The sequence below is a fragment of the Phyllostomus hastatus genome, unplaced genomic scaffold (assembly GCF_019186645.2).
Source record: "Phyllostomus hastatus isolate PE091 unplaced genomic scaffold, TTU_PhHast_1.1 phas_scaffold_93, whole genome shotgun sequence".
Classification (NCBI taxonomy): domain Eukaryota; kingdom Metazoa; phylum Chordata; class Mammalia; order Chiroptera; family Phyllostomidae; genus Phyllostomus; species Phyllostomus hastatus.
Window position 1 is genome coordinate 42,768,147 of NW_025334042.1, and position 23,296 is coordinate 42,791,442.

At 38.3% G+C, this 23,296-nt stretch overlaps 1 protein-coding gene across 1 annotated transcript in view; it reads left to right on the forward strand.

The window, feature by feature from the left end:
* Positions 1-6,783, forward strand: part of SLC15A5 (solute carrier family 15 member 5) — a 78,649-nt gene extending 71,866 nt beyond the window's left edge. The window contains 2 exon segments of the mRNA XM_045828985.1: positions 1,871-1,979; positions 6,636-6,783. Of these exon segments, the coding sequence (XP_045684941.1) occupies positions 1,871-1,979; positions 6,636-6,783 (257 nt within the window).
* Positions 6,784-23,296: the final 16,513 nt, after the last annotated feature.

Consider the following 23,296-nt stretch of genomic DNA (forward strand, 5'->3'; position numbering starts at 1 on the left):
AGCACAATTAAATGTTTAGTTTCTACACACCTACACACATACACACACGCAAGCGCGAGTTAGCACATTAAGAGGGTTACAAAATATCCAATAGCCAGACACAGAGGGAAACATTCAGTGAAACTGCTCCTAAATAGCCGATGAAGGCATCATGTCAACACAGCAATAAAACCATAAATTTCCATTGTAATGAAACACAAATTAATAAAATGGGAAAGTAGAACTTACAAAATAGCTTTAAACTCAATACCATGTTTCATTTATAGGTTCAAGACTATAATGGACAAAAGCTTATTTTCATGGTTGATCCATAATAATGGTCATTGAGAAGCTAAATGACAGAGGAGAAACAGCTTTAAATGGGAAGTGGCACAATTAATCACAACTGTCATACTTACGCACTTGCTGACTATCAACCTTGAACAGAGCATTTAATTCAAATCCCATTTAAAAGTGTGCACTGTCAAGGGAGAGGCCAAGAACCATTTTCTAGTTCAGGAAGCAACCCACAACCCATGTGCCGAAGATGGCACTGGAAATCAAGTCTATTGGCATACAGACTGATTGCTCTGATCCCGCACCCCTCTCCACAACCCATTGTAGGAGCTGCTCCTATGAAAAATAAAATGCCAAGTACCTTGACATCTGACTTTTCAAAGATGATCGATTCCTCTTCTCATAATGCATAACATTATTTGGAAATATTCTGCACATGCAGAACTCCAATTGAATTAAAGTTCTCTCTATGAAAAGAGATTTTGGCTTTTAAATTCCCTTTTAAATATTCTGAAATACTAGATAGATAGATAGATAGATAGATTATATAATCAATGTAACATTATATATACACACATATATATCCATATATATAATCTGTAATATATTAGCTGATACTAAGATCCCATTGCTGTTTTGAAAGTATTACATAAAAATAAGTGTTGTTATATAATACATATTTCATATAATGTATTAAATCTCAAAACCCACCAAAGGAATTGAGCATGCTGAGATGGAGATGGACATACAGATATAGATCTTGATATAGACGTAAATAGATGATATAGGTAGAGATAGAGATTACAGAGACAGAGAGAGACATAGAGGTAGAGATGAAGACACAGATAGAGATTTGGATGTGGAATGAGGGAGAAAGAGAGAGTTATGGCAAAGGCCCAAAGCAAAAGTCAAAATTTAGGAGCAAAGTAAAAACAATTACCTTGAATCCTAAATTGTTTCCTATATACTTATTTAATGGTTTCATATGTACTAGTGCAACATCAGAAGGAAGTATTTTGAAGTATTAAATTGAAGGAATTGATCATCAGTTCAAAAAATATCTTCCTGTCAACCAGAGATTGCAAGTAATTTGACCAACATTAAAAGATAACACTAGATTTATTAGTAATAAACTAATAAATGTAACCTCTGGCATCTACACATATTATCTTACTAACCTTACAATTAGCAAATGAAACAGACTACCTGGTCATGGGAAGTCTTTTTCATTCATTTAATGTATATTTACTAAACAATTCTTATGGGCCAGCCATTGTTCTACACACTTGAAATGAATAAGACAAAGATGGTTCCTGCAAATTAATAGGATAATCAGCGTGACTTTTACAGTCCAGCTCTTCTGACATCTAAATTGTGTTATGAAAATTAAGTTCTTCTGACCTTGGGGTGTTTTGCTTGTCATTTTACTGTTATTTACAGAATTAAATAAATTTTGACGATGAGTTTCAGATGAGCCTTTTTGCTTTGTGGATATTATTGAAGCGAATAAAGCTCTATGAATCGTGGAATGATAAAATATTCTCAGAAACGTACAACTCTGCAGTTGAATAACAATTACATTTGTTCCAAACAGGCAATTGGTTTCCAAACACATTAAACAAAGGCTATTTAGAAAGCTTCTTCTTCTTCTTGGCATCGTTAACGTTGTTGAACACCCTGGGATTCTGGAGTGTTTTACAAAGGTAAGTGAACACTTTCTGAGTTCATGAAATATTGACCTGGGAACTGCCACCAAGCCAACAGGGATCTTGTATGCCATGACTAAGCAAATTAGCATATTAGAAAAATTTAACATTATCCCTGTTAGAAAGAAATTCTAACAGGAGCAAGAAATTCCCATTTAGACTTCACTTTTTCAATCAATCTTTATAATAAAAACAGTGCTTTACTAGATTCTAAAACATGGTCTAAAGAAAGCTTATTTTCTCCATTATGTAGTACCACTTTAGAATTAGAAATAACCATATTAGAAATAAAAATGAATGAATCATTATCATTAAAAGCAAGTATCATTAAATAAATAGCTAGAAATCTAATGATGCTTAAGATTTTGATTCTATTCGGGACTTTAAATCAGCAGTGACCATTTCAAGGTCAATAATAAACTGGGTAAAATCATTTAGCAAGTCACCTGAGACCATTCAGTGACTTAATATGTTTCATCTGCCATTCACCCATTGCCAGTGCACCTCTCTCTCTCTGACATGTTCTTGGATGGCTGTGTGCTCTCAAACAAACTATCTAACATCTCTGAGCCTCTGTTTTCACATAGTTAAATAAAAACAATTATACCAACCTTTTATGGGCTTTAGGGAGATGAATTTTGATAAAGGGCCAAGCGTAACATCTATCATATAGTGGGAACAAAAGAGATGCTCATTTTTCTCACTTCCCTCCATTCATTTGTCTATTTATTCATATGTATCCCATCCATGGCCACTTCACTCCTGCCTATAGCATTCTTCTATTCATCTAATAAACTTCTTTTGGAACATCAGTCATGTGATAGGTACTATAGTCAGCTAGGAGGATACGAAGTCATTAAGTCAATAATGCATAGTGCCCCATGTGATCCCGCTAACACAGAGCTTATGGACCAGTATGAGAGAGGCAGGATTAATGACAAAATCATACAGATGACATATCATAGAATTGTACACTTGAAATATATGTAATTTTATTAATGAATGTCACCCCAATAAATTTAATTAAAATTAAGAGCCAAAAACCAAATGAAAAAGTTTTAATGGCTACATGAATTTTATAATTTTTGCCTACCAAAGTGTGTAAGTTATCAAATTGACCCTCCAATATGTATAATTTCCCTAAAATCTCTATTTCATCCTTAGACTGAAAATAAAATTAGAATATCAAAGTCTTGCAGAAGAATCCAGCAAGAATGTCCCCAGCTTTATAGTAAAAATAGAGTAAGCAACAAAATCTGAAGCTGAAGCAAGGTCCTTTTCCTTCCATCAATTGCCTGCAAACACATCACTGGTGCCCATCTGCCAGTTCTCACAAACTTGTACTAGTTCTCAATCTTTACTTTTTCCCCCAGCATAAGATCTGACCCCTGTCTTTCTTGAAGTAGTTTAAAAGCCAGTCCCTGAAGTCAGCCCCATTGAATTCAGTCCCACAATTTAGCTGCACTCACTTCAGCAAGCTGTTTAACCTTGCTAAATCTCAGATTCTTCCTTTGTAAAATGGAAACAATATAAATAGCAATTGTATCATAAAGTTGTGAAGATGAGTAAGTGCTCAGAAAGTTAGCAACATTGATAATAATAGCCTCATACTTTGCCTGAGGCTCCCTTCTTCCTCCTTTGTGTTCTTCTTCTAGACTCATGCTGAGCTGGGTGTGGTCAAGATGACTACGATTATGAGCTGAGTTCAGGTAGAAATAGCACTGGAACCAGAAACTATCAGCTAAGGGATTTACTCATTCATTTATTCATTCATCCACTCATTCAACCAACATACTTTGCATTGTTCAAGGAACTAGAAAAGTAGAATTGAAAAAAGCAAAGTCTCAGTCTACATGAAGCTAACATTTAGTTCTCAAATTAAAATATGTAAGTGTGATTCTTTCTCTGTGGTTGTCAAGCAAATGAGTTACTATGAAGTAAGAGATGGTGGAGTGGGATGCAGACGAGGCAAGAATAAAAATATACAAAGCACCAGAGACTGGAGAAACCAAGATGAGAAGGGACTAAATGATAATATAGGGTTTATTTAGAAATGAATCTGATTCTTACCAAATCTTCCTCATCTTTTATATACTGTCTTTTCTCTTTTTTTTCTGCATGCTTTCTGAGGGAAGGGGAAAAAGAGAGGATGAAACAAGCAAGAAGAAAAAAAATTAATTTTTAATGTGCATGGCTAGATACACAAAAGTAATCTCATTTAATCTCTACCATCTCCCTACTACACTGTGCTTTAAAAAAATAAAGTGAGAATATAGATAAATAAATTAAGTTCACACAACTAAGATTCAGACCCAAGTTTGTGTCTAAAGCCCATACGCCTTCTCCTATACTCTGCTGCTTCTGAGCTCCATAGAAGAGCCCTCTACCTGCTCTCTCTCTCCTCCTACACCTCTTACACACACACACACACACACACACACACACACACACACACACACTACTCCTTAACTCTGGTAGGTAGGGAGGAAACCAGTCCCTTCGGTTAAAATAACTAAAACCACCACCATCTGTAAATCAGCCACTCAACAGGAAAAGAATGGGTATCACCTAACAGAAGAAAGGAGAATCTGAAAATTTCACCTATAGAGATTGAGTAGCTAGAACCAGCTATTACAGCAAAGGTACCCATTGCCTTGAGTATCTGTTGCCCATTGGGATAAAATGGGCCAACTCAGAAGAGTTAAGCAAGAAACTATATAGAATTTAAGGTGGAAAAATCAGTGACTTCAGTGAGGAGTGCATGATTCTGATTTCTTTCTATATTGATTGCTATTGTCAAACACTAGCAAACAATAAGTATGCAAAGAAACAGGAGAAAACACAGGTGTCTCAGGAACAGTATTATTGAAAATATTATTTATGAGTCAGATAGTGTTTGATTGCAATACACTGCAACACGCTGGCTGCATTACACCTCTAATCACAATCCAATTTTTACCAAACACAAAGGTGTTCAGGGCCAGATAACACTGACACATCTAAGAACAGCACAGTCTCAAGCTATTTGTGTCCCCAAGACTTTGAGGATGATGGATTAATTATGAGAAAGCACAGTCATCAATACATAGGTGCCACTGGGTCTGTATTAGCACCAGACACCACTCCCACCGTCAAGTTTATATTAGCATGGTGCAATCCTGGTGTAATGTAAGTCCTAAAACCATGCAAGTCTTGTCTGGGTCACTGAGTGACCACCTGAGTACAAGTAGGAACTATCTGTGAATGTCAGTCCATGCTTACCTTTCATTTGTACAAAAAAAAAATCTTTGTACAGAGTCCTCTTTTCAATCCAATCTGAATAGGGCAATGGGAACATGTCACACCTGAGGATCTCCAGGTTGTGGGTAAAGAAAGTGTGAACGCAGTCTTTTTCTTGCTGAAAAGTATTAGATAAGCATCTCCATAGTACTTAATACACATATACAATCCTCACTGAATGCTAGTATTAACAGGTATTATAGATGTTTCCAGGGTGGAGGTGCTTCATCACAACCCCACTATCCCTCCAATGCTGCAAAACACATCTTATCGAGTTGGCATGTATTACTACACTTATTTTGTCAATAATACCAGTAACCTTTTGTGCATAGTCCAAGACAATCATTAAAAGCAACATAAGTCAGATACAAATGACCAGTTATTTATGCATAGTCTTCTCTTGCAGTTATTTTTAGCCATATATTGAGAAGGAAAAGAAGGTAAAATCGTCTTTGGAAACCTTAACAAGTCAAAAATAGATGTCTGATCCCAGAGACTTCTATGTATTTGAGAGAACTGAAGGTATAACCCATATTCACTTGTTCATTCAACAAACATAAATTGGACATCTGCTGTGTACCAGGCACTGGTCGAGGCACTAGGAATACAGCAGTTTGAGTAAGGCAGTCTGAAACTCCTACCCTGGGGCTTACTCAGGAGTGTCCAACAAAATAGTTTGTCTTCAAAGGCAGCATGTCATAGAGGGAAAAGGCCAGGAGTCCAAGCAGTCAGTGAGTTCTGATCCAAACCCAGACTCTACCAACTACTATCCATATGAAACCTAAGCAAGTTATCTCACCTCCTAGAACTTGTTTTCCTACCTGTGAAATGGGATGATCCCATCTTTCCAGGGCTGCAGTGAGAACTCAGTAAGTTAGGGGGAGTATAGTATTGTACCCTGGCATGGTGCTCGGCACTTGGAGGGCACTCAGGGAAAGCAGGTTTTTCTTGGGGCAAGGGTACACATTCCATTGTAGAAATATATTCGTGGATTTCTTCGACGATGATGTTTTCCGTATAGTCTCAGCACCAAGTTTACAAATCCCCACGTCTGATAAATCTTTTGTGAGCCCTGGCTGCCTTGAAATCCATAACGTTGGTCGAGTTTCAGACTTCGCATTCTCACTAACAGACTCACTGTGTGTTGTAAAATAGCGCCATCTAAAGGTCCTTATGAGACACCTTCATACACTACAACTCCTTTTGTTTCATAAAGACTGTCGCGGTGAGCAGTGCTCTTAAATAATCGTCACTGTTGGGCCTGTATATATGGGCCCATAATAAAAAGTAGACATTCTCAGGAGGAAAGCAAATGATTTATCAAGTCATCTACATCTGGCCCTAAAAAAAAGGTTTTCTTTCTTTCTTTTTTAGATATTGTATTCTAAATCATTTTAATGCTCAGAACATCAATGGGAGTAATCTGGAAGAAACACTTCTCCTCCGTGAAAAGTCTCTGAAATTTTATGGCAGTGCGCAGGAATTTTCTTCAAGTATCGATCTTTGGGAGACAGCCCTATGAAACTGTATTTGACTCTACCTGTCTTATGAGCAAAATACTCACTGTTGTCTTCAGCTGAACACTTTATGCATTTTAGTTTGAGCCAATATGTAGAGGAGTGGCTTTCTGAACACTATTTGTGCACTGTATTTACAGAGACTAATTATGACTCTAATAAACTATTATGCCTTTGCATTAATATGCTATGCATTAAAATTATAAAGTAATTTCAGAGTCTAGGTGCTTGCAAAACCAAAATGACAGTTTCCTATACAGCACAATATTTTACAACTTTTTACAATGTTTTGGTCAGTAAAAGCAACATACAGTGTCCAGCAGAAGTAACACCTGCTTGAGTGTGGTTGGTAGGGTAATAATAGGGGTGAAATAATTTACAGTTTTAATTTGAAATTTTCACCTAAAGTGTCATATGATGTGCTTGAGTATGACATTGTTAAGTTACAGAATTACACATTTATGATTTTGTGATAAAAGATTTTGTAATAAAAAAAGGAGGCATTATTTGTGCTGGACCCTGTATATTGGTTTGTTTTGGGGTTGGTTTTTTTTTAGCTTTAATGTGCCATTAGAATCAAAATAACAGTATGTTATATTCTTCCTTTTGGTATATTTATTGAGCACTTACATGCAATTTTGATCATATACTATGTCTGAGCAAATAATAAATCTACATATGATTTGATATTGATATTCTCAGAATTGAAAAGGAACATTACTAAAATAGAGGACCTTAAGAAAGAGCAAATATCCACATGCTGAAGAAAGTTGTTAAATACATTTAAACTGTGGAATTACTGAGGTTAAATGAAAGAAGAAAATTAAGGAAGGTTAAATGAATGCTGAGAGGAGAGCAAGTGGCAAGTCAAATCGAGATGCTTAAAGGATCCACTAACCCAAATGGTATCTTTGGGTCACTACTGCGACCCATTCAAAGACATTTAGAAAATCATCTCCCAAAAGGGATTTTTCCTGTTTAATCAAAATAATGTGGAAACTCATTTTCTTAAAAAAAAAAAAGTAAATGAAACTAATGTCCTGTGTCTTTGTGGCAGTGACTGTATAGCAAAGTTTGATTGAAGACCACCCTCTTCAGGTGCACTTCCTGGCCCACACCACAGACTACCTTTACCCAGATCTCCTTCCAGCCATCAGTGGTGTGAGCAGATTTACCCAGTTGAGTCCTGCGCTCCCTGAAGTTTGGGCACCACTGCTTTCCGGACAGTTCCTGTTGATAGGATAGGATAGGATAGGATAGGATAGGATAGGACAGGATAGGAGGGTCTATAAACTGATTGCAGATGATTCTGCCGTTAAGTGCCTCCCTTGTGTATGCCTGAATTATTTGAGATCTGTAGAATAAAAGATTTATTCATCTTGATTAGGTATGATATGCATTTTTAATTGCAGAAGAGCAGCTGTAAAGTGCCAGGTGTTTCTCTTAAACTATAATTTTTTTGCTGGCTTGTTTGAGGACAAGTGAAGAAACTGGCTCTTATAAACATAAAGTCTTGCCCTGTAACTTTCTAGAATCCTTCTCTCTCTCTTTTTTTTTTTAGCATTTTTTCTCTGACAAAACAGTGAGGCCAACCCCTGATATGCCTTAGATGCTTTCTTTGGTACAAAAGGTTAAATGCAAAGTTTACAATTTAAGTTTAATGAACACCCCAAAGATCAAGAAAACTTTAAATGCCTCACCTCAGTACAAGTGAGATCTACCAGTCTCTCTCACCATTAGAAAAAGGGTCTGTCTTACTCTGATGCCTCCCCCCACAAATGTGCCTTCCTCTCTTAATTTCTACATCATAATAGAAAAAGGCTCCTGTTATGCTTTCACTCACCCTTAGAGATGAAAAGAGAGCTACAGAATTATAAAGCTGACCCAAAGCAAACACCAAAAGAGCTCAGAATTCTCACTTTGGAGTTGACACTCGTGATTAGCTAAATTGCAGTAACTACACATGCTTCCATTCGGAACGGGATGCATTCACACAGCAGTTTCTTCTCCAGTGCCTAGCAACATTATCATTGAGCACCTGGAATAGTTTAGGCATTAAGTGTAATTGGTTTTGCTTTACATAAATCTGTAGCTTTGTAAATAAGCGGAGCATTTCAGCTTCTATATAACACCAATTAACTTAAAGGGATGCGTTGTTTGCAGAAGCCTGCTGGGTCTGTACTGTATTTCTCCGGTAATATGCTCAGTGGCAGGCAAAGTTCTGTGTCCCCGCAGTGTTCCATTTACTCCCAGCCACTCAGTGCCAAGGGTCTGTACCCAGCCACTCATTTGCTCTATTTTTCAGATGTGAAAGATTGGGAAAATGAAGCCTTCCCTAAAAGCACCTTCTGTGCGCTCTCTCTGCCCATGATGGAGACCTGAAAGGCAAGGTATTTGAGAACGTCTTCTGTGACCCACAGAACACAGGCCTGACCCCATCTGATTCTGTCCACAGCTGACAGAGACGTACGTCTCTTCCTCTTTTTTTCTTGTAGCACTGTGATCCAATGCAACCAGAAGTTGCTACATTGAGCCTGTACACAAAAATCAAGAAAACCCTATTCTTACTACATGGAAATGTTTCCATCAGAGTGATTTTTTTAAACTGCACTCAGAAATCTGCTCTCAGAAATTTCTCCAAGCTCTTGGATATTTCTTCTTGTTATATCCCTTTACTTGGCTTAATCCCTCCAGGTAATCTTGATTTATACCATTCATTCCACCCTAGCTAACCTCTAATTCTCTTGGTTTCTGAAAGTGTGTTATTCAGTACCAGATTAATGGTATCACAAAAACACAGCTCATGATTCCAAAGTTTCCTGTTAATATTGTGTGACTTACAATTTGAAGGAGGGAGAATCATCCCTTCTGAATACTATCAAGTGTCCTTGTCTTATGGGATGGAGCTTCAGTGTTTGTGCTCTGAACCAGTCCGGCAATGAGCAAATACCGTCTCCACTGCGAGAGAAGCCAGAGTACAATGACTGGTCACAGGCTGATGAGTGAAGCCTTCAAATATAATCAACAGCCAGGTGATGACAGAATACTGGTGCTGCTGAAATTCAAGCCTGCTTGAATGTCCCCTTACAGTTTACCAGGTGCTGTCGCACATATCACTTTTGATTAGCACCACCCTCTGGGAGGTAGGTACATTTTGGCATGCCTATTTTATAAGTGAGAAACTGCACCTCCAAGTCGTTAAATCAAGAGTTACAGGGATAGTAGATGCTGCAGACAGGACCTGAACATTGGTCTGTCTCTGAAGTTCCAGTCCTCTCCACAAACAGCACTCAAAGTGTCACCAACACTGGATCATCCCCAAGCACTTAGGCCAAACGCTGTCTACATTATCCACAAGGAAAGACCTCTGGGAGTTGGAGACCTTGATGGCATGATTAACAAAAACAAGTGTCTTCCTAATATCTCTTCACCTCACTCAGTCTCCCTGGGAGGCTGTGCACTGACCTCATGTGGACTGCAGTCTGTCAGAAGCACCCCACTGAAGAGACCCCCTCAGCCTGACCATGCTGTGCAGGGGTGGGGAGGACATCTCAGGCTCAAAAGCATCCTTTTCCTCAAAACACCCTGGAGATGCAACAATCAACCCAAAGTGCCTTTAAAATGGACAACTTGACCAAAAAAAAAGTACACCAAAATATTATTAATAATTGTGATGACCCCTGAAGAATTTGCTAAGAGACACTGTTCTAAGTGTTTTTAGTCTATCAGCTCATTTAATTATCACAATAACCATCTGAGTTAAGAACAATTGTTAATCCCATTTTACAGATGAGAAACATGAAGCATAGAGGAGTTAATAAGTTCTCAAAGACTATACAGGCATTATGGACAAAGTGAAAATTTGGACCCAGAGAGTCTGGCTGCAAAATCCAGGGGCTACCCCTCTCTTCATAACTGCCTCTAGTTCAACTGTTGTCTACGATAGGTTTTTACATATCATCAAGGGGATTCCAGGGAATGCAGTGCCTTAGTCCAATAGTTTTCAGTCTTCTTCTATCCCGACAAACAAGAATATGACTCCTTCCATCTAATATTTACTCAACTGAAACAATATTCTTTGTTGTTGTTCAATTACTGTTGTCCCCACTTTTCCATTCTTAACACCCTAAGGTTGTGCCCCCTCCCTCCCATTTCATGAATAATTACTGTCTTCTGCTTAAAGTCAATGGTATGACTCTAAAGACAGAATTTCAGGTTCTGTAGGAGTGAGTGTGTCTGAAAATGGTTGTATGCATACTTTTCCAGTGCTCTTTAAATCGCAGGGCTAGCCAATGCTTCCTCAAATAAACATCATATTGAATCAATATGGGAACCTGAGGCCAACTAGGTTCTTTGCTTCCTTAGCATCTATGCAGACATTCCCTGGAATTCCTCCAGGCCTGTTTTCCAGTAAGCATAAAATTGTCAAAGATAACCAAGGATAGTGATGACAAGACTCAGTCTATCTCTATCTCATCTCTATCTCTATCTCTATCTCTATCTCTATCTCTATCTCTATCTCTATCTCTATCTCTATCTCTATCTCTCTCCATCCCTCCCTCCTTCTTTCTCTCTCTGGCTGTGTGTCCCACTAAGGTTGTCTAGAATGTATGCTATTTGACAGCCAAGATCACATCCCAAGGTGCTACACTGTCACTCGTCTACTCAGAGACCATACTAACTATTAAATAATGATAGTATTCAAACCCCAATCTATCATCCATCTTAGACAGGTTTGAATCCATTTACTGGCTGAGAATCAGGTTGCTTCTTAAGCCTGCTAAACCACAAGTGACCAAATCTCATATAAATATAGTAATGAGTCAATAACCTATGACAAGTGCCTATTACCATGGTAGCAGCTAGTCAGGAGCACATTACATGACATTTATGCAAAGAGCAGGGAACAGTTCTATTGGACATAAAAGACAGAGGAAAATTGAATCAAGATGAGGCAGAAATTTGGCAAAAATCAGGGGGAAGACACCATAACATCAAAGACACTGCTAAGAAAGCACACATGTTATCACAGACAATTTTCATTTCCCCAAAGCAATCTCTTGAAGCAAAATGATAAAGACAGTGGAGAGGATATGCTATATTTTAAAAATAAGAGAAAGAGCTCTCTATCATAAATGCTAGTGAGAAAGCATGAGCTTCAAAAGAGAGAGCAGTGAGAGGCCATCTGGAAACACTGACTTCCCATTTTGACATAATGCATTGCACACAGTAGGTGCCTCATTTCATATTAATTCATTATTCCCCCTTGAGCATGCCAGAATGCTTTTGGCCATTTCCCCAAGCCTTTCTTACATGCATTAAACCTTTCATATCAGGTTCCACGGTGTCTCCAGAAATGCAGATTTTTGTTTCTCGTGCACTGTGTGCAATTCTGCCTTATTTCATTGCAGCCAACCATGCCTGAACGACAGGAACAAACAAGATGGACAAGTGTGGCAGTGAACGAACCATTTTACTGCAATTAGAAGTTCACGGAGAATAAATTATCCTGTAGTTCAAGCTGTCCAGCAGTAATTCTCATTAATAATAACATTTTAAGAACAGGCTGCTTCCCACAACCACAGTGAGTGCTAGAAACTTTATCATTTCTCTTGAAGCAGGAGTCACATCCCAGACGGTTAGCTCAGATCGACATATGCAGCACACAGAGGGCTTACATTACAAAGAAGCTTGAATGCATCACTGTCCATGAAGTTCACTGGTTAGATGAGCAGGTGGAAAAAATCCAAGGGCTTCTCTCCTTCCAGCTTTCTCTTCTAATTTATGCTAAATTGTAAATGATTTTTTACATTAATGAGTAAGTCCATTTAAAATGATACTTTCTTCTTGCCTCACTGAGGACATCTCTTTTTCTCCAGCATCTTTATTTCCTACACACAGTCATAAGGTTAGAGAGGATTTGTGGTCCATAAAGGCAGACATTTTTGTGGATCTATATGTCTACACAAATATATATATATACATATACATGTACATATACATATACATATACCGTGAGAGAGAGAATTCCAGTCTGTAGTTGATGCTGGCTATTGACCATGAGCCTTTGTGCTTTCCCTATGGACTTTCTCATATTGACTCTCTACATGAGCTACTTTGGGCTTCTTTCAAGCTTGGTGGCTGCTATCCCAGGGCAAGCATCACCCCCTCAAAAGAAATCCAGGCAGAAACCCTATTGCCTTTTATGACCTAGCCTTGTGGGATACAAGACATCACATCTGCATTCTATTTTTTAAGGTAATCAAAAAGTCCAGACTAGATTTAAGGAAAGGGAAAATAGGCTCCATGACAGGATGAGAAGGAGCAAGAGTCTAGCAAGTCAGCTGAGGCCAGAAATGTTGCTGTGGCATTTTAAGTTCCAAGAGGAACAAATATCTGATAGACAAAGGGCAGTGGCAGGAGCTCTTCAACTACCATCAGGAAGTAACATAAGCAAAATAGCAAAGTGTGAAAGAGTGCAGCTCGTTCTGACGGCTGCAAGTCATTTGGCCCTCTGACTCAAAAAGTTGTTTGACTGGAGCACAAAATTCAAGGACAGAACAATATGACAATTTTGTGCTTCAAACAGATCACTCACTCAAAAAAGTAGAGGATATGTTGGTCAGAACTACATAAGAGTGAACCCAGGTCAATGATGATATAGAATGAATATTGGTAAGAGATAGTGAGATCTGAGGTTAGGATGGCAGTACTGTGGATGGGGAAAAGGGGAAGAACCTAAGAGATTCAGAAGCAGGGAAATAAGAAGAAACCATTCATTGAATTTCCATTGTGGATTTAATCATCTCATATAATTTTCACTAACTCTATGATCCTGGAATTATTATTATCTTCAGAATCATCAAGTATTTATACTTAAAACAGACCCTAAGGAATATCTAGCCACATTTTTTATTTTACAAATGAAGATACGTAGGTCGACAGAGGTGAGGCAACTCGTTCATAGATAAACACCTGTTTAACTGGTAAAGCTTCCAGGACTTGCTACTCACAGTCTAGCTTAGTAGAGTGTGGGTTCTCCAAAGAATTATCAGGGAAGAAGAAAAGTGTCCATAGTCAAATTCTGGGTTTAACTATCAATTTTGTATGATTTCTTCTGGAATTCACAGAAACTTTATGATGTACATTGAGAATCACTAAAAAAATGTATTTGCTCTTCAGAGTTTTCTAAATCCTTGTGGACATACAATTCTTTACTCAGAGAACATTTCTCAGCACTGGTCTTCTTTGTTGTTCATTAGAAATGCTGGTGGGACTGTATGGCCACATAAACATAAATGTAAAAATCTTCAACAAAATATTGGCAAACTGAATCCAACAGTACATTAAAAGGATTACTGAAATCAAGTGGGATTTATCCCTGGGATGCAAGGATAGCTCAAAATATGAAAATGGATTAATTTGACACACTGCATTAACAGAATAAAAGGGATAAAAGTCACCTGATTATCGGATGCATGAAGAAAATCATTTGACAAAGTTTAACTCATTTTCATGATAAAAATTCTCAATAAACTAGGAATAGAAAGAAATAGCCTCAACACAATAAAGACCATATATGAAAGGCCCACAGCTAACAACTCAATGGTGAAAAACTGAAAGATTTTCCCTCTAAGATCAAGAACAAGGCAAGGATGCTACCGCCTCCACTTCTATTCAACATAGTATTGGAAATCCTACCCACAGCTAGTAGGCAAGGTAAAGAAATAAAAGGCAACCAAGAAAGGAAGAGGTAAAATTGTCCTTGTTTACAGATGATATGATCTTATATGTGGAAAATCCCAAAGACTCCATAAAAAGCTATTATAACTAATAAACAAATTCAATAAATTTTCAGGTTACAAAATTAACAAGTAAAAATTAGTTGCATTTCTATATACTAAAAACAAACTTTCTGAAAATAAAATTAGATAAAGAATCTCATACACAATAGCAATAAAATTAAATAAAATAAGAATAAGGAGATGAAAGACTCATACTGAAAACTACAAAATATGGGAGTGAATTTGAACACTGACTATATTTGATAATATTAACAAATTATTATTAATTTTTAGATATAATGAAGGCACAGTGGTTATGTTTTCTTCAAAGACTTCTCATCCTTGCATATCCACATAGAAATACTGATGGATGTAATGCAAAATAATTTAGGGTAAGGGAAAGTGGTAGGAGTTGAGATCAATCAAACTTGGCTATGAGTTGATAAATGTTGAAGTTGGTATTAGGTGCATAAGAGTTGTAATCCACCCTCACTATTTTTGTGTGTGTTTGAAATATTCCATACCAAAAACAATTTGTTTAAAGTGTGCCTGGTTATAAGGCTATCAATATGTCAATGACATAGAGGTACTTAATAGAGGATTCTTAATAACCCAGTGTTTTTCATCTAATATTTGGAAGATCTACTGTCAAAAATAAGGGGAAGTAGGAAAAAATATTAAATGTGTATATTTGACCTAGTGAAAGAAGCTCCAGATTTCAAAACTATAGTTAAATAATCTGCCCTAATCTAAAGTAGAAGATGAACATTTTCTAATTCCATCCTTCCTGTTGGCTGTGCTGCTTCATTGTGATGAACACAAGTTAATAAAAAATATATATTACATGCACATGATGAACTTTTGTCTTGACTCTGAAGATATATAATAACTCTCTGTCTTTGCTACCTGATATAAGGAAGACATATTCATGTTCAGAGGAAATCCCAGTCTACTGATATCTTCCTTGGCTTTTACTCTTCATTCCTAAATATATATAGCTCTTTTTTAAAAACAATTTTATTTATTTATTTTTAGAGAGGGGAAGGGAGGGAGAAAGAGAGAGAGAAACATCAATGTGTGGTTGCTTCTCATGTGGCCCCCACTGGGGACCTGGCCCACAACCCAGGCATGTGCCCTGACTGGGAATCAAACCTGCGATGCTTTGGTTCACAGGCTATCCTCAATCCACTGAGCTATGCCAGCCAGGGCTATATCGCTCTTATATACAGCTGAATTGGACATGGATGAGGTTTAACAAATGGAAATAAGTACTCTTCTTACCCCCACACAGCAATCATAAGTAGAATTACTTTAAATGTACAAATCTAGTTAAGTAGGTTAAAGACATGGGAGCTGGAAATGTAATGGGGAAAGTAAAAATAAAGAAAGTAAAGAAGGGAGGAAGGACAAGAAGAAAGGAGAAAGGAAAGAAAGACAGAAAAGTTGACCCCTCTTAGAAGAATGCAGAACATCTCAATTTAGTAAGTTTGGTGCAGATGTTCTCATAAACCCAGGAAGAGTGGAGCCAATTGCCCATTAAAGATTTACCAGCCATTCTTAATCTTCACTGTGCAAACTGCCCATTGGAGATTTCCCTGTAGTGGTTGGTGAGGATTACTTTTCCTTTCAAAGTCATTTATGGTCACTGAGGAATCTGAACTCTAAAAAATGGATTGTTGGTTATATAACCAAAAATTTACATACAATTACAGCCTTTGTCGGTTCTCAAGTTGTCCCAAAACACTCTAATAGGACCTTACATGTGTGCAAAAATAATTTTTGACCCATTATCTGGAAAGTTAAATAAATAACATCCTAAAACCAGATCATCTCCCCATGTTTGGGCTGTATCAGGGATCTTTACTTGGGAATACTCTCTTAAGCCCCTATCTCCAGATTTGAAAAGATGTAGCCAGGACCAAGAAAATACTTCTTGTCTTCTGAGAGAACCAAACTAGCAAAACTTGGAAAGCACCAGTAACCCTCTGAAATGTCAAAATAGCTTGATTCAAATAATTCAGTTATTCTGTTCATATTATTTCAAAGACATATACTTACTGCTTATGTACCAAGCTCAATACTTAATAGCACTAAGGTGATGGAGACAGGAAAGACTAGACTATTCATGGGGCACACAGTCCAGAGAAAAATCAAGAGGTAGGTCTCATCTAAACCCTAAAAGACAGCTATAATTTAACCCAATAAGATGGGGCATTTTGTGGCCTCCTCAAGTAAATACATTGATATAGGAAGTCCTTGGAAACCTAGAATTATTCTTGCAAAGTCTCTTGGCAGGGAGCTCATCCTCTTCTCTCCACTCCCATTCCTGGGTCAGTTTCAAAAAGAATGGAGAAAAGAATAGAATTCTTGGATAATTTGGGGACTCCAAAAGAAGTAACAGGCTCCCTGCATCCCTTCTAGAACCCTGAAAAACAGCATGTGCATCCATCCATTCAGTCAGTAATCAACGATATTCATAGGGACCCTTGGGTGCCAGGAACATCTGTATAGGACTTTTCTTTTTAGCCACTAAAGCAAGGCAGCAGTGGAGCCAGACATCTTCATGGGATTTCTGGGGCCGAGGTCCCAACATTTCTCCAAGTCCCTAGCACTCCAGACAATGTGGGAGACACACTGACCTTTCCCTTACTCACTTCTTTTCAGGTTACAGAAGTTATTTCTGAAAGAAAAGTGAGAGTGAGAGAGAGAGAACAAGGGCCCAGTGGACCCTACAGTCATGAGGAAGGATACAGAAGCAGGAAGTAGCATGAAAGACCAAATGGGTGAATTGTGTATCTTGGGAGAAAACAGTGCAGGACAGGTGAAGACCAAGGAGTAGTACTATCTCTTCACTATTGCTCTAGGAAAAAGGAGAAGTCATGACTTGATGGAATTTAAACCAGAAATAAAGAAAATGCAGAATTGACTTAGATTGCATTATTTATAAGCAGGGAATAATGGTGTCTTTGAATGTATATCCAATCTGTATACAAGGGGTGTGTGTGTGTGTGTGTGTGTGTGTGTGTGTGTGTTTACAAACATAACCAAATGTATTTGAATATTGGACCCTTCAGAACTGCCACCTTGGGAGGTTCTATTTATGATGTCGTCATTCTTCAAACTCTTTCTTAAGCCTTCGGCATCATTTTATAAGCCATACAGGGAAATCAATTCCATTAGTTTATATTGATTCTCCATGTTTGATTACCAATTATAAAAGAAAGCAAGTGAAAAAAAGAGAAAGTGAATGATTTGCTTAAATCATGGATTTATTCACCAAAGGTTGGCACAAGCCATTTCCAAAATTCAATAAACACATCATGTTTATTAACCCTATATAATACTCAAAGAATAAAAGCAATCCCAAGGTTGTTTCAAGCAATGACTGCTGTTTTGTAATACATTTGTAATATATTGTCAAGATGACTATTTTGAATGAAAACATTCATTTGGATGAATTAGTATACTTGTGAAAAACAAGAACCAATCCGAAAAAAATGGCCACATTATTTTACAGTCATGGATATTTAGGGCAGTGACAAACTTCTCAACTTTGACTGAGTGGTCATTTCCCTTGAAATCACATGCTCTCTGTCACTGTCTCAGTCTCCAGAATCTTATAATTCTCCACACTTTGGAAAGAGCTTTTTCAAGAAAGCCACAACATAAGTGCTGTCATATAAGAACAGAGGAGAGCCTGAGAGAGTCTGGGTCCTACGGCCTGCACTGTCTCTCATACAGGCATCTTTGCATTTTTATGAGCATTGCTCTTAATCTCATTTTTCATTCCCATCTTGCAACTTTATGCCTTCCTATTGATCTTAGTTCTGCTGCTTAGAGACACCAATATGATGTGCTGAGAACATTCAATAAATAAAAAATATCCATCCACCCTGTACGTGATTCCCCTTTAGAAAATTATGCAAGTAAATAGTGTTTTTCTGCTCTTTGTCCATTCTTGAGACCAAAGTCTATGACATGCATGTGGATTGACTCCAGGGATGGGTAGAGGGTATTCTACATTTCAAATCTCAATCCTGGTTCTGAAGTCCAATGCTGCCTCAGAGAAGTTGCCTTCTATAATTATTGATTACCCCTCACGTACTGCAATTGAAGTCACATCTACAAAGGTCTGTTTAAATTGTAGCATTTGTGATTTTTTTCCTGAATGAGAAATGCATTTCTTTGCATTACTTCTATACATTTAAAAAATTGTTTAAAAATGAGAAAACACTGTCCTATAGCACATATTTTGCTAATATGAATTCATTTAGGAATCTTTGCACATCACTGCATGTTTCATTCAAATGATCATTGTTTAAAGAAATTAACAAATACCACCTGAGAGGGGAGGAGTTTTTTCAATATGTTTTATTGATTATGCTATTACAGTTGTCCCATTTCCCCTTTTTATTCCCCTCTGCCCTGCACACCCCCTCCCACCTGTATTCCCCCCCTTTAGTTCATGTCAATGGGTTGTACATATAGGTTTTTTGGCTTCTACAGAGAGGTGAGGTTTTAATCAAATAGGAGAGTTAATTCAGGGGTCAAAATTATACTCTTTATTTCTGTACTTCGAACAATTAAGGCAAATACCATTGAGTATTATAGAAAGAATCCTAGACGTCAGAAGATGTGGGTTCTAGTATTTTCTTCCCAAACTATCTGGATTTAATTTGACTTTCCCAAGCTTTCCTTCCATTATCTGTGAAAATGAAGCAGTGGACACCTAATCGCCACTGCCACTGATCTTTTTGGAGCTTTATGCTCAAAGTGTGAAGGTATATTTTCATAAACACCTGGCTGCACTTACGGCTACTTTACAAGTCCCTCGTCCCTCATTTCCAATTCTCTTAAGGGCATTAAAAATATTTTGTTATGGAGAGCAGAATACCAAGGATGGAGCTGAGAGTCTGCACTTGGGATGCAGTATCAAAACAAACAAACAACCTAACTTGATGTGATGAGAAAACAGTGATTTTGAATTGCTGCCTAGGCATTTCACAGTGCAACAACACTGCGCACACCGAGTCTGAACACTTAGATAATGACCTTAGTGTAGGATTCCCCCACAAGTTCCTGATTTGGTTTTCCCAAGGCACCTTTCTTCTATGGTTGTTCTGTTTTTACATTTATCTCTTAAATTTTCAATTCCAGTTAGTGTTCAATACCATTCCGCATCGGCTTCAGAGGCACAGCCAAGTGGTCAGAAAACCACGCACTCCACAGAGTGGTCCTCCCAACCCCACCCGGATACCTCAAGCTCCCATCTGGCCCCACATGTATCTATCGTGACTATTGACTATATTCCCCATCTCTGTGACTATTCTGTAAGTACCAGTTTATATCTCTTAATCCCTTCACCTTTGACAACCAATCCCCTAAACTTCCTTCCCCTCCGTAAGTCTGTTCTCTTTATCTATGAATCTGTTTCTATTTTGTTTGCTTGTTTTGTTTTCTTAAATTCCACATTTAAGTGAAATCATATGGCATTTGTTTTTCATTGTCTGACTTATTCCATTTAGCATAATACCATTTAGGCCCATTCATGTTGTCACAAAAGGTAAGATTTTATTCTTTTTTTGTGGCCCAGTAGTATACCATTGTGTATACATGAGTATATCACAGCCTTTTTATCTTTTTAAAATAACCTCTTAACTTTGGGCCCCAATAAAAGTTAGTGACCTCTGCCTTTACCACTTTATAAGTAATGCGTTCTTGCTACCCTGCTCTCTGTCTCCTGCTCATTGATGACCTGGGACAAAAGACTGCCCTTCCCTGGGCTCATTGCACCTACCAACCCTGCCCCAGATCACCTCATTTCTGGGGTCTCTAATAAACCTCGTGATTTTACTTTCTTTGAGTGAGTGATTGAAACTGCACCTTCAATCAAAATGATACAGGGGTTTTCACTTCTCCCAAGTGGAAGCTTGGATGCTAAGGGAGCTACCTGCCAACCCCATTTGGGTAGCTTGTGACTCCTCATTCAAGCATGTCATAATCTGCATACTTTTAATTTAATACACCAGCTACAGGCCTTCCAATATGCTTGGCATTAAAAAAGGGGGAGTAATGTGCCCTGGCTGGTGTAGCTCAGTGGTTTGAGCACAGGCTATGAACCAGAGGGTCACCAGTTCAGTTCTCAGTCAGGGTACACGCCTGGGTTGCAGCCAGGTCTCCAGTGGGGGCCACGTAAGAGTCAACTGCACATTGATGTTTCTTTCCCTTTCTTTCTATTTTCCTTCCCCTCTCTCTAAAAATAAATAAATAAAATCTTTCAAAAAGGGGGGGATTAATGTATTGGCTCATGCCATTGAAAAGTCTAGCTGTGGATTGAATTTTACCACCTCTAAATTCGTATGTTCAAGCTTTCATCCCCAGTATCTCAGAATGTGACTGAATGTGGAGATGGGGACTTTAAAGAGGTGATAAAAGTTAAACCAGGTCATATGGGCAATCTAATTTGTGTCCTTATAAGAAGAGGACATCTGAACACACAAAGGGACACCAGAGGTGCACACGCACAGAGAGATGGCCATGTGGAGAGGCAGCAGACAGGCGGCCACCTGCAAGCCAAGGAGAGAGGCCTTAGAGGAAACCAACCTTGAAAGTACCTTGATCTTGGTCTTTCGCTTCCAGAAAATAAATTTCTGTTGTTAATGTAACACAGTCTGGTAGGTGTTTTGTTATAGCGGTCCTAGCAAATAATACAAATCCCTTGCAGGGCTGAATATATTACATACAAAACCCAGTGAAAAAAATGAAAATGTTGTGCCTCTGCTTCAAAATGCAGGAATAAAAATTACTACTAAAAGTGCTGAAACATTATGCTTTTCCCCACTTCTTCTCTAGCCTTCCTCTAACATATCATGGTGGTTTTGTTGTTTGGGTGTTTTGAATGTTTTTGTCTTATTTTTTTGCCATTTAAGTGATTCCAAGAAAAGAAAATTAAAATGTTAAATTATAAGCCTGAAGATTACCATTCATTTCTACACTGTACAATGCCAGTTTTAAATGTAAATGCAGAGGCATTTAACTCGCATGCAGGATCACCAATATTGCACAATTAGGATTTTGTAGCCTCTGCATGCATGTGTACGTTCATCATTCTCATCAGGACAATGGAAACACTGCAGAAACGGACTTAACTGTGTTTATTTCATTTCTTGCTACACATTCTACCAGCACTCGCTAGCCTAGGTTTATTGGCGAGCATGGAAGGACTGAAAGGAAAAGGAAGTAAAGGTTCTCCTCTCTTTCTCTTTTCTTCTGTCATAACTTTCAGTGTAAATGGTTGACTAATACAGGGAAGTAACACACAAGTAAGAGACGATCTGACAGGGTGCTTTGGTCGTTTGTGTTTCTTAGAATGCCACTGCCTTCCTTCAGAATTCAAAGTAAATTCTAATTCAAAGGGAAAGCCTGGCCTCTCAGGACTGTCAGCACCCCTGCTTACTCAGTCATATACATGACAGGCTTACCTTGTTCTTGCTTTCAGTCTCACTGAACCTCTACACATTGTGGGGCTCACTAGAATTCTGTGCTTTTGGTTCATTGTGAATGCTGTGTGCAGAAGAGGTGGCAAGGAATGGCAGACATATATTACGTACACTCCTCTGTTCACACATGTGCTCTATTGTCTCATTGAACTTCACTTACAAACCATAAGTTGAAAAATAAAATGTATTAATATTTTCAAGATTATGCCCTAACTGGTGTAGTTCAGTTGATCGACTACTGGCCTGTAAACCAAAGGGTCGCTAGCTCGATTCCCAGTCAGGGCACAGGCTTTGGTTGAGGGCCAGGTCCCCAGTAGGGGGCGCATGAGAGGCAACCACACATTGATGTTTCTCTCCCTCCCTTTCCCACTCCCTTCCTCTCTCTATAAATAAATAAATAAATAAATAAAATCTCTTTAAAAAGTTTTTAAAGATTTTCAGGATTGCAACAGCTGAGCATTAAACTAAATACAGAGTCCTTCTGAGCACAGAGCCTTGGGCATCTGCACAGGACTTACGCCCATAAAACCAGTCCTGGTCCCTTGATATGATGTTATGGAAAGCTCATGACTGCATCAGAATTCAATGTCTGTTTCTCCTTAATCTCTCTTTACTTATCTTCATGTTCCAGAATATTAGCATTCTTCCCTGCATTTTCCCTGCATTCTTACCATTATCATCATACATTTACCATCACATTAACCTGGACCCCAAAATGTCCTTCCTATGTCTAACTCTTGTGAAAGAACTGCTTTCAAATATTGCAGTTCCCAGCACCCCAACTGTTTTAGCTCTCTTCTATTCAGACTTCTCATGAAATTTTACTTCTGGCCAAGTGGTTGTTTAGCTGTGGGATGAGAGGTGGTCAGAGAGAGGAGGTTGAGGTGTTAGAGGTAGAGGAGGGAGTATGAAAATGAGGTCACATTTCAAGTTATATACAATGTTTGTCCAACTCACCCCTGGACCTGCGATTGTTGGAGCATCTGCTCTACTCAAAGTCTTACCCTGAGGGGCCCACAACTCTTCATGGAAAAGCCTTCTTCACCCCATGTGGAGTACCGATTACTGTGCCCACCCCCAACACACACAGTGCCTAAAAAACCACTCAGGAGGCTCTTACTGGCACAGCTGCAGCAGGTACCCACAGTGAGGCCACCAACTGTCAGGGTCCTGCTTCCCAGCATGCCCAAGACCACCCCATTCAGGTACCACCACTACCAGACAACCTTGTTGGA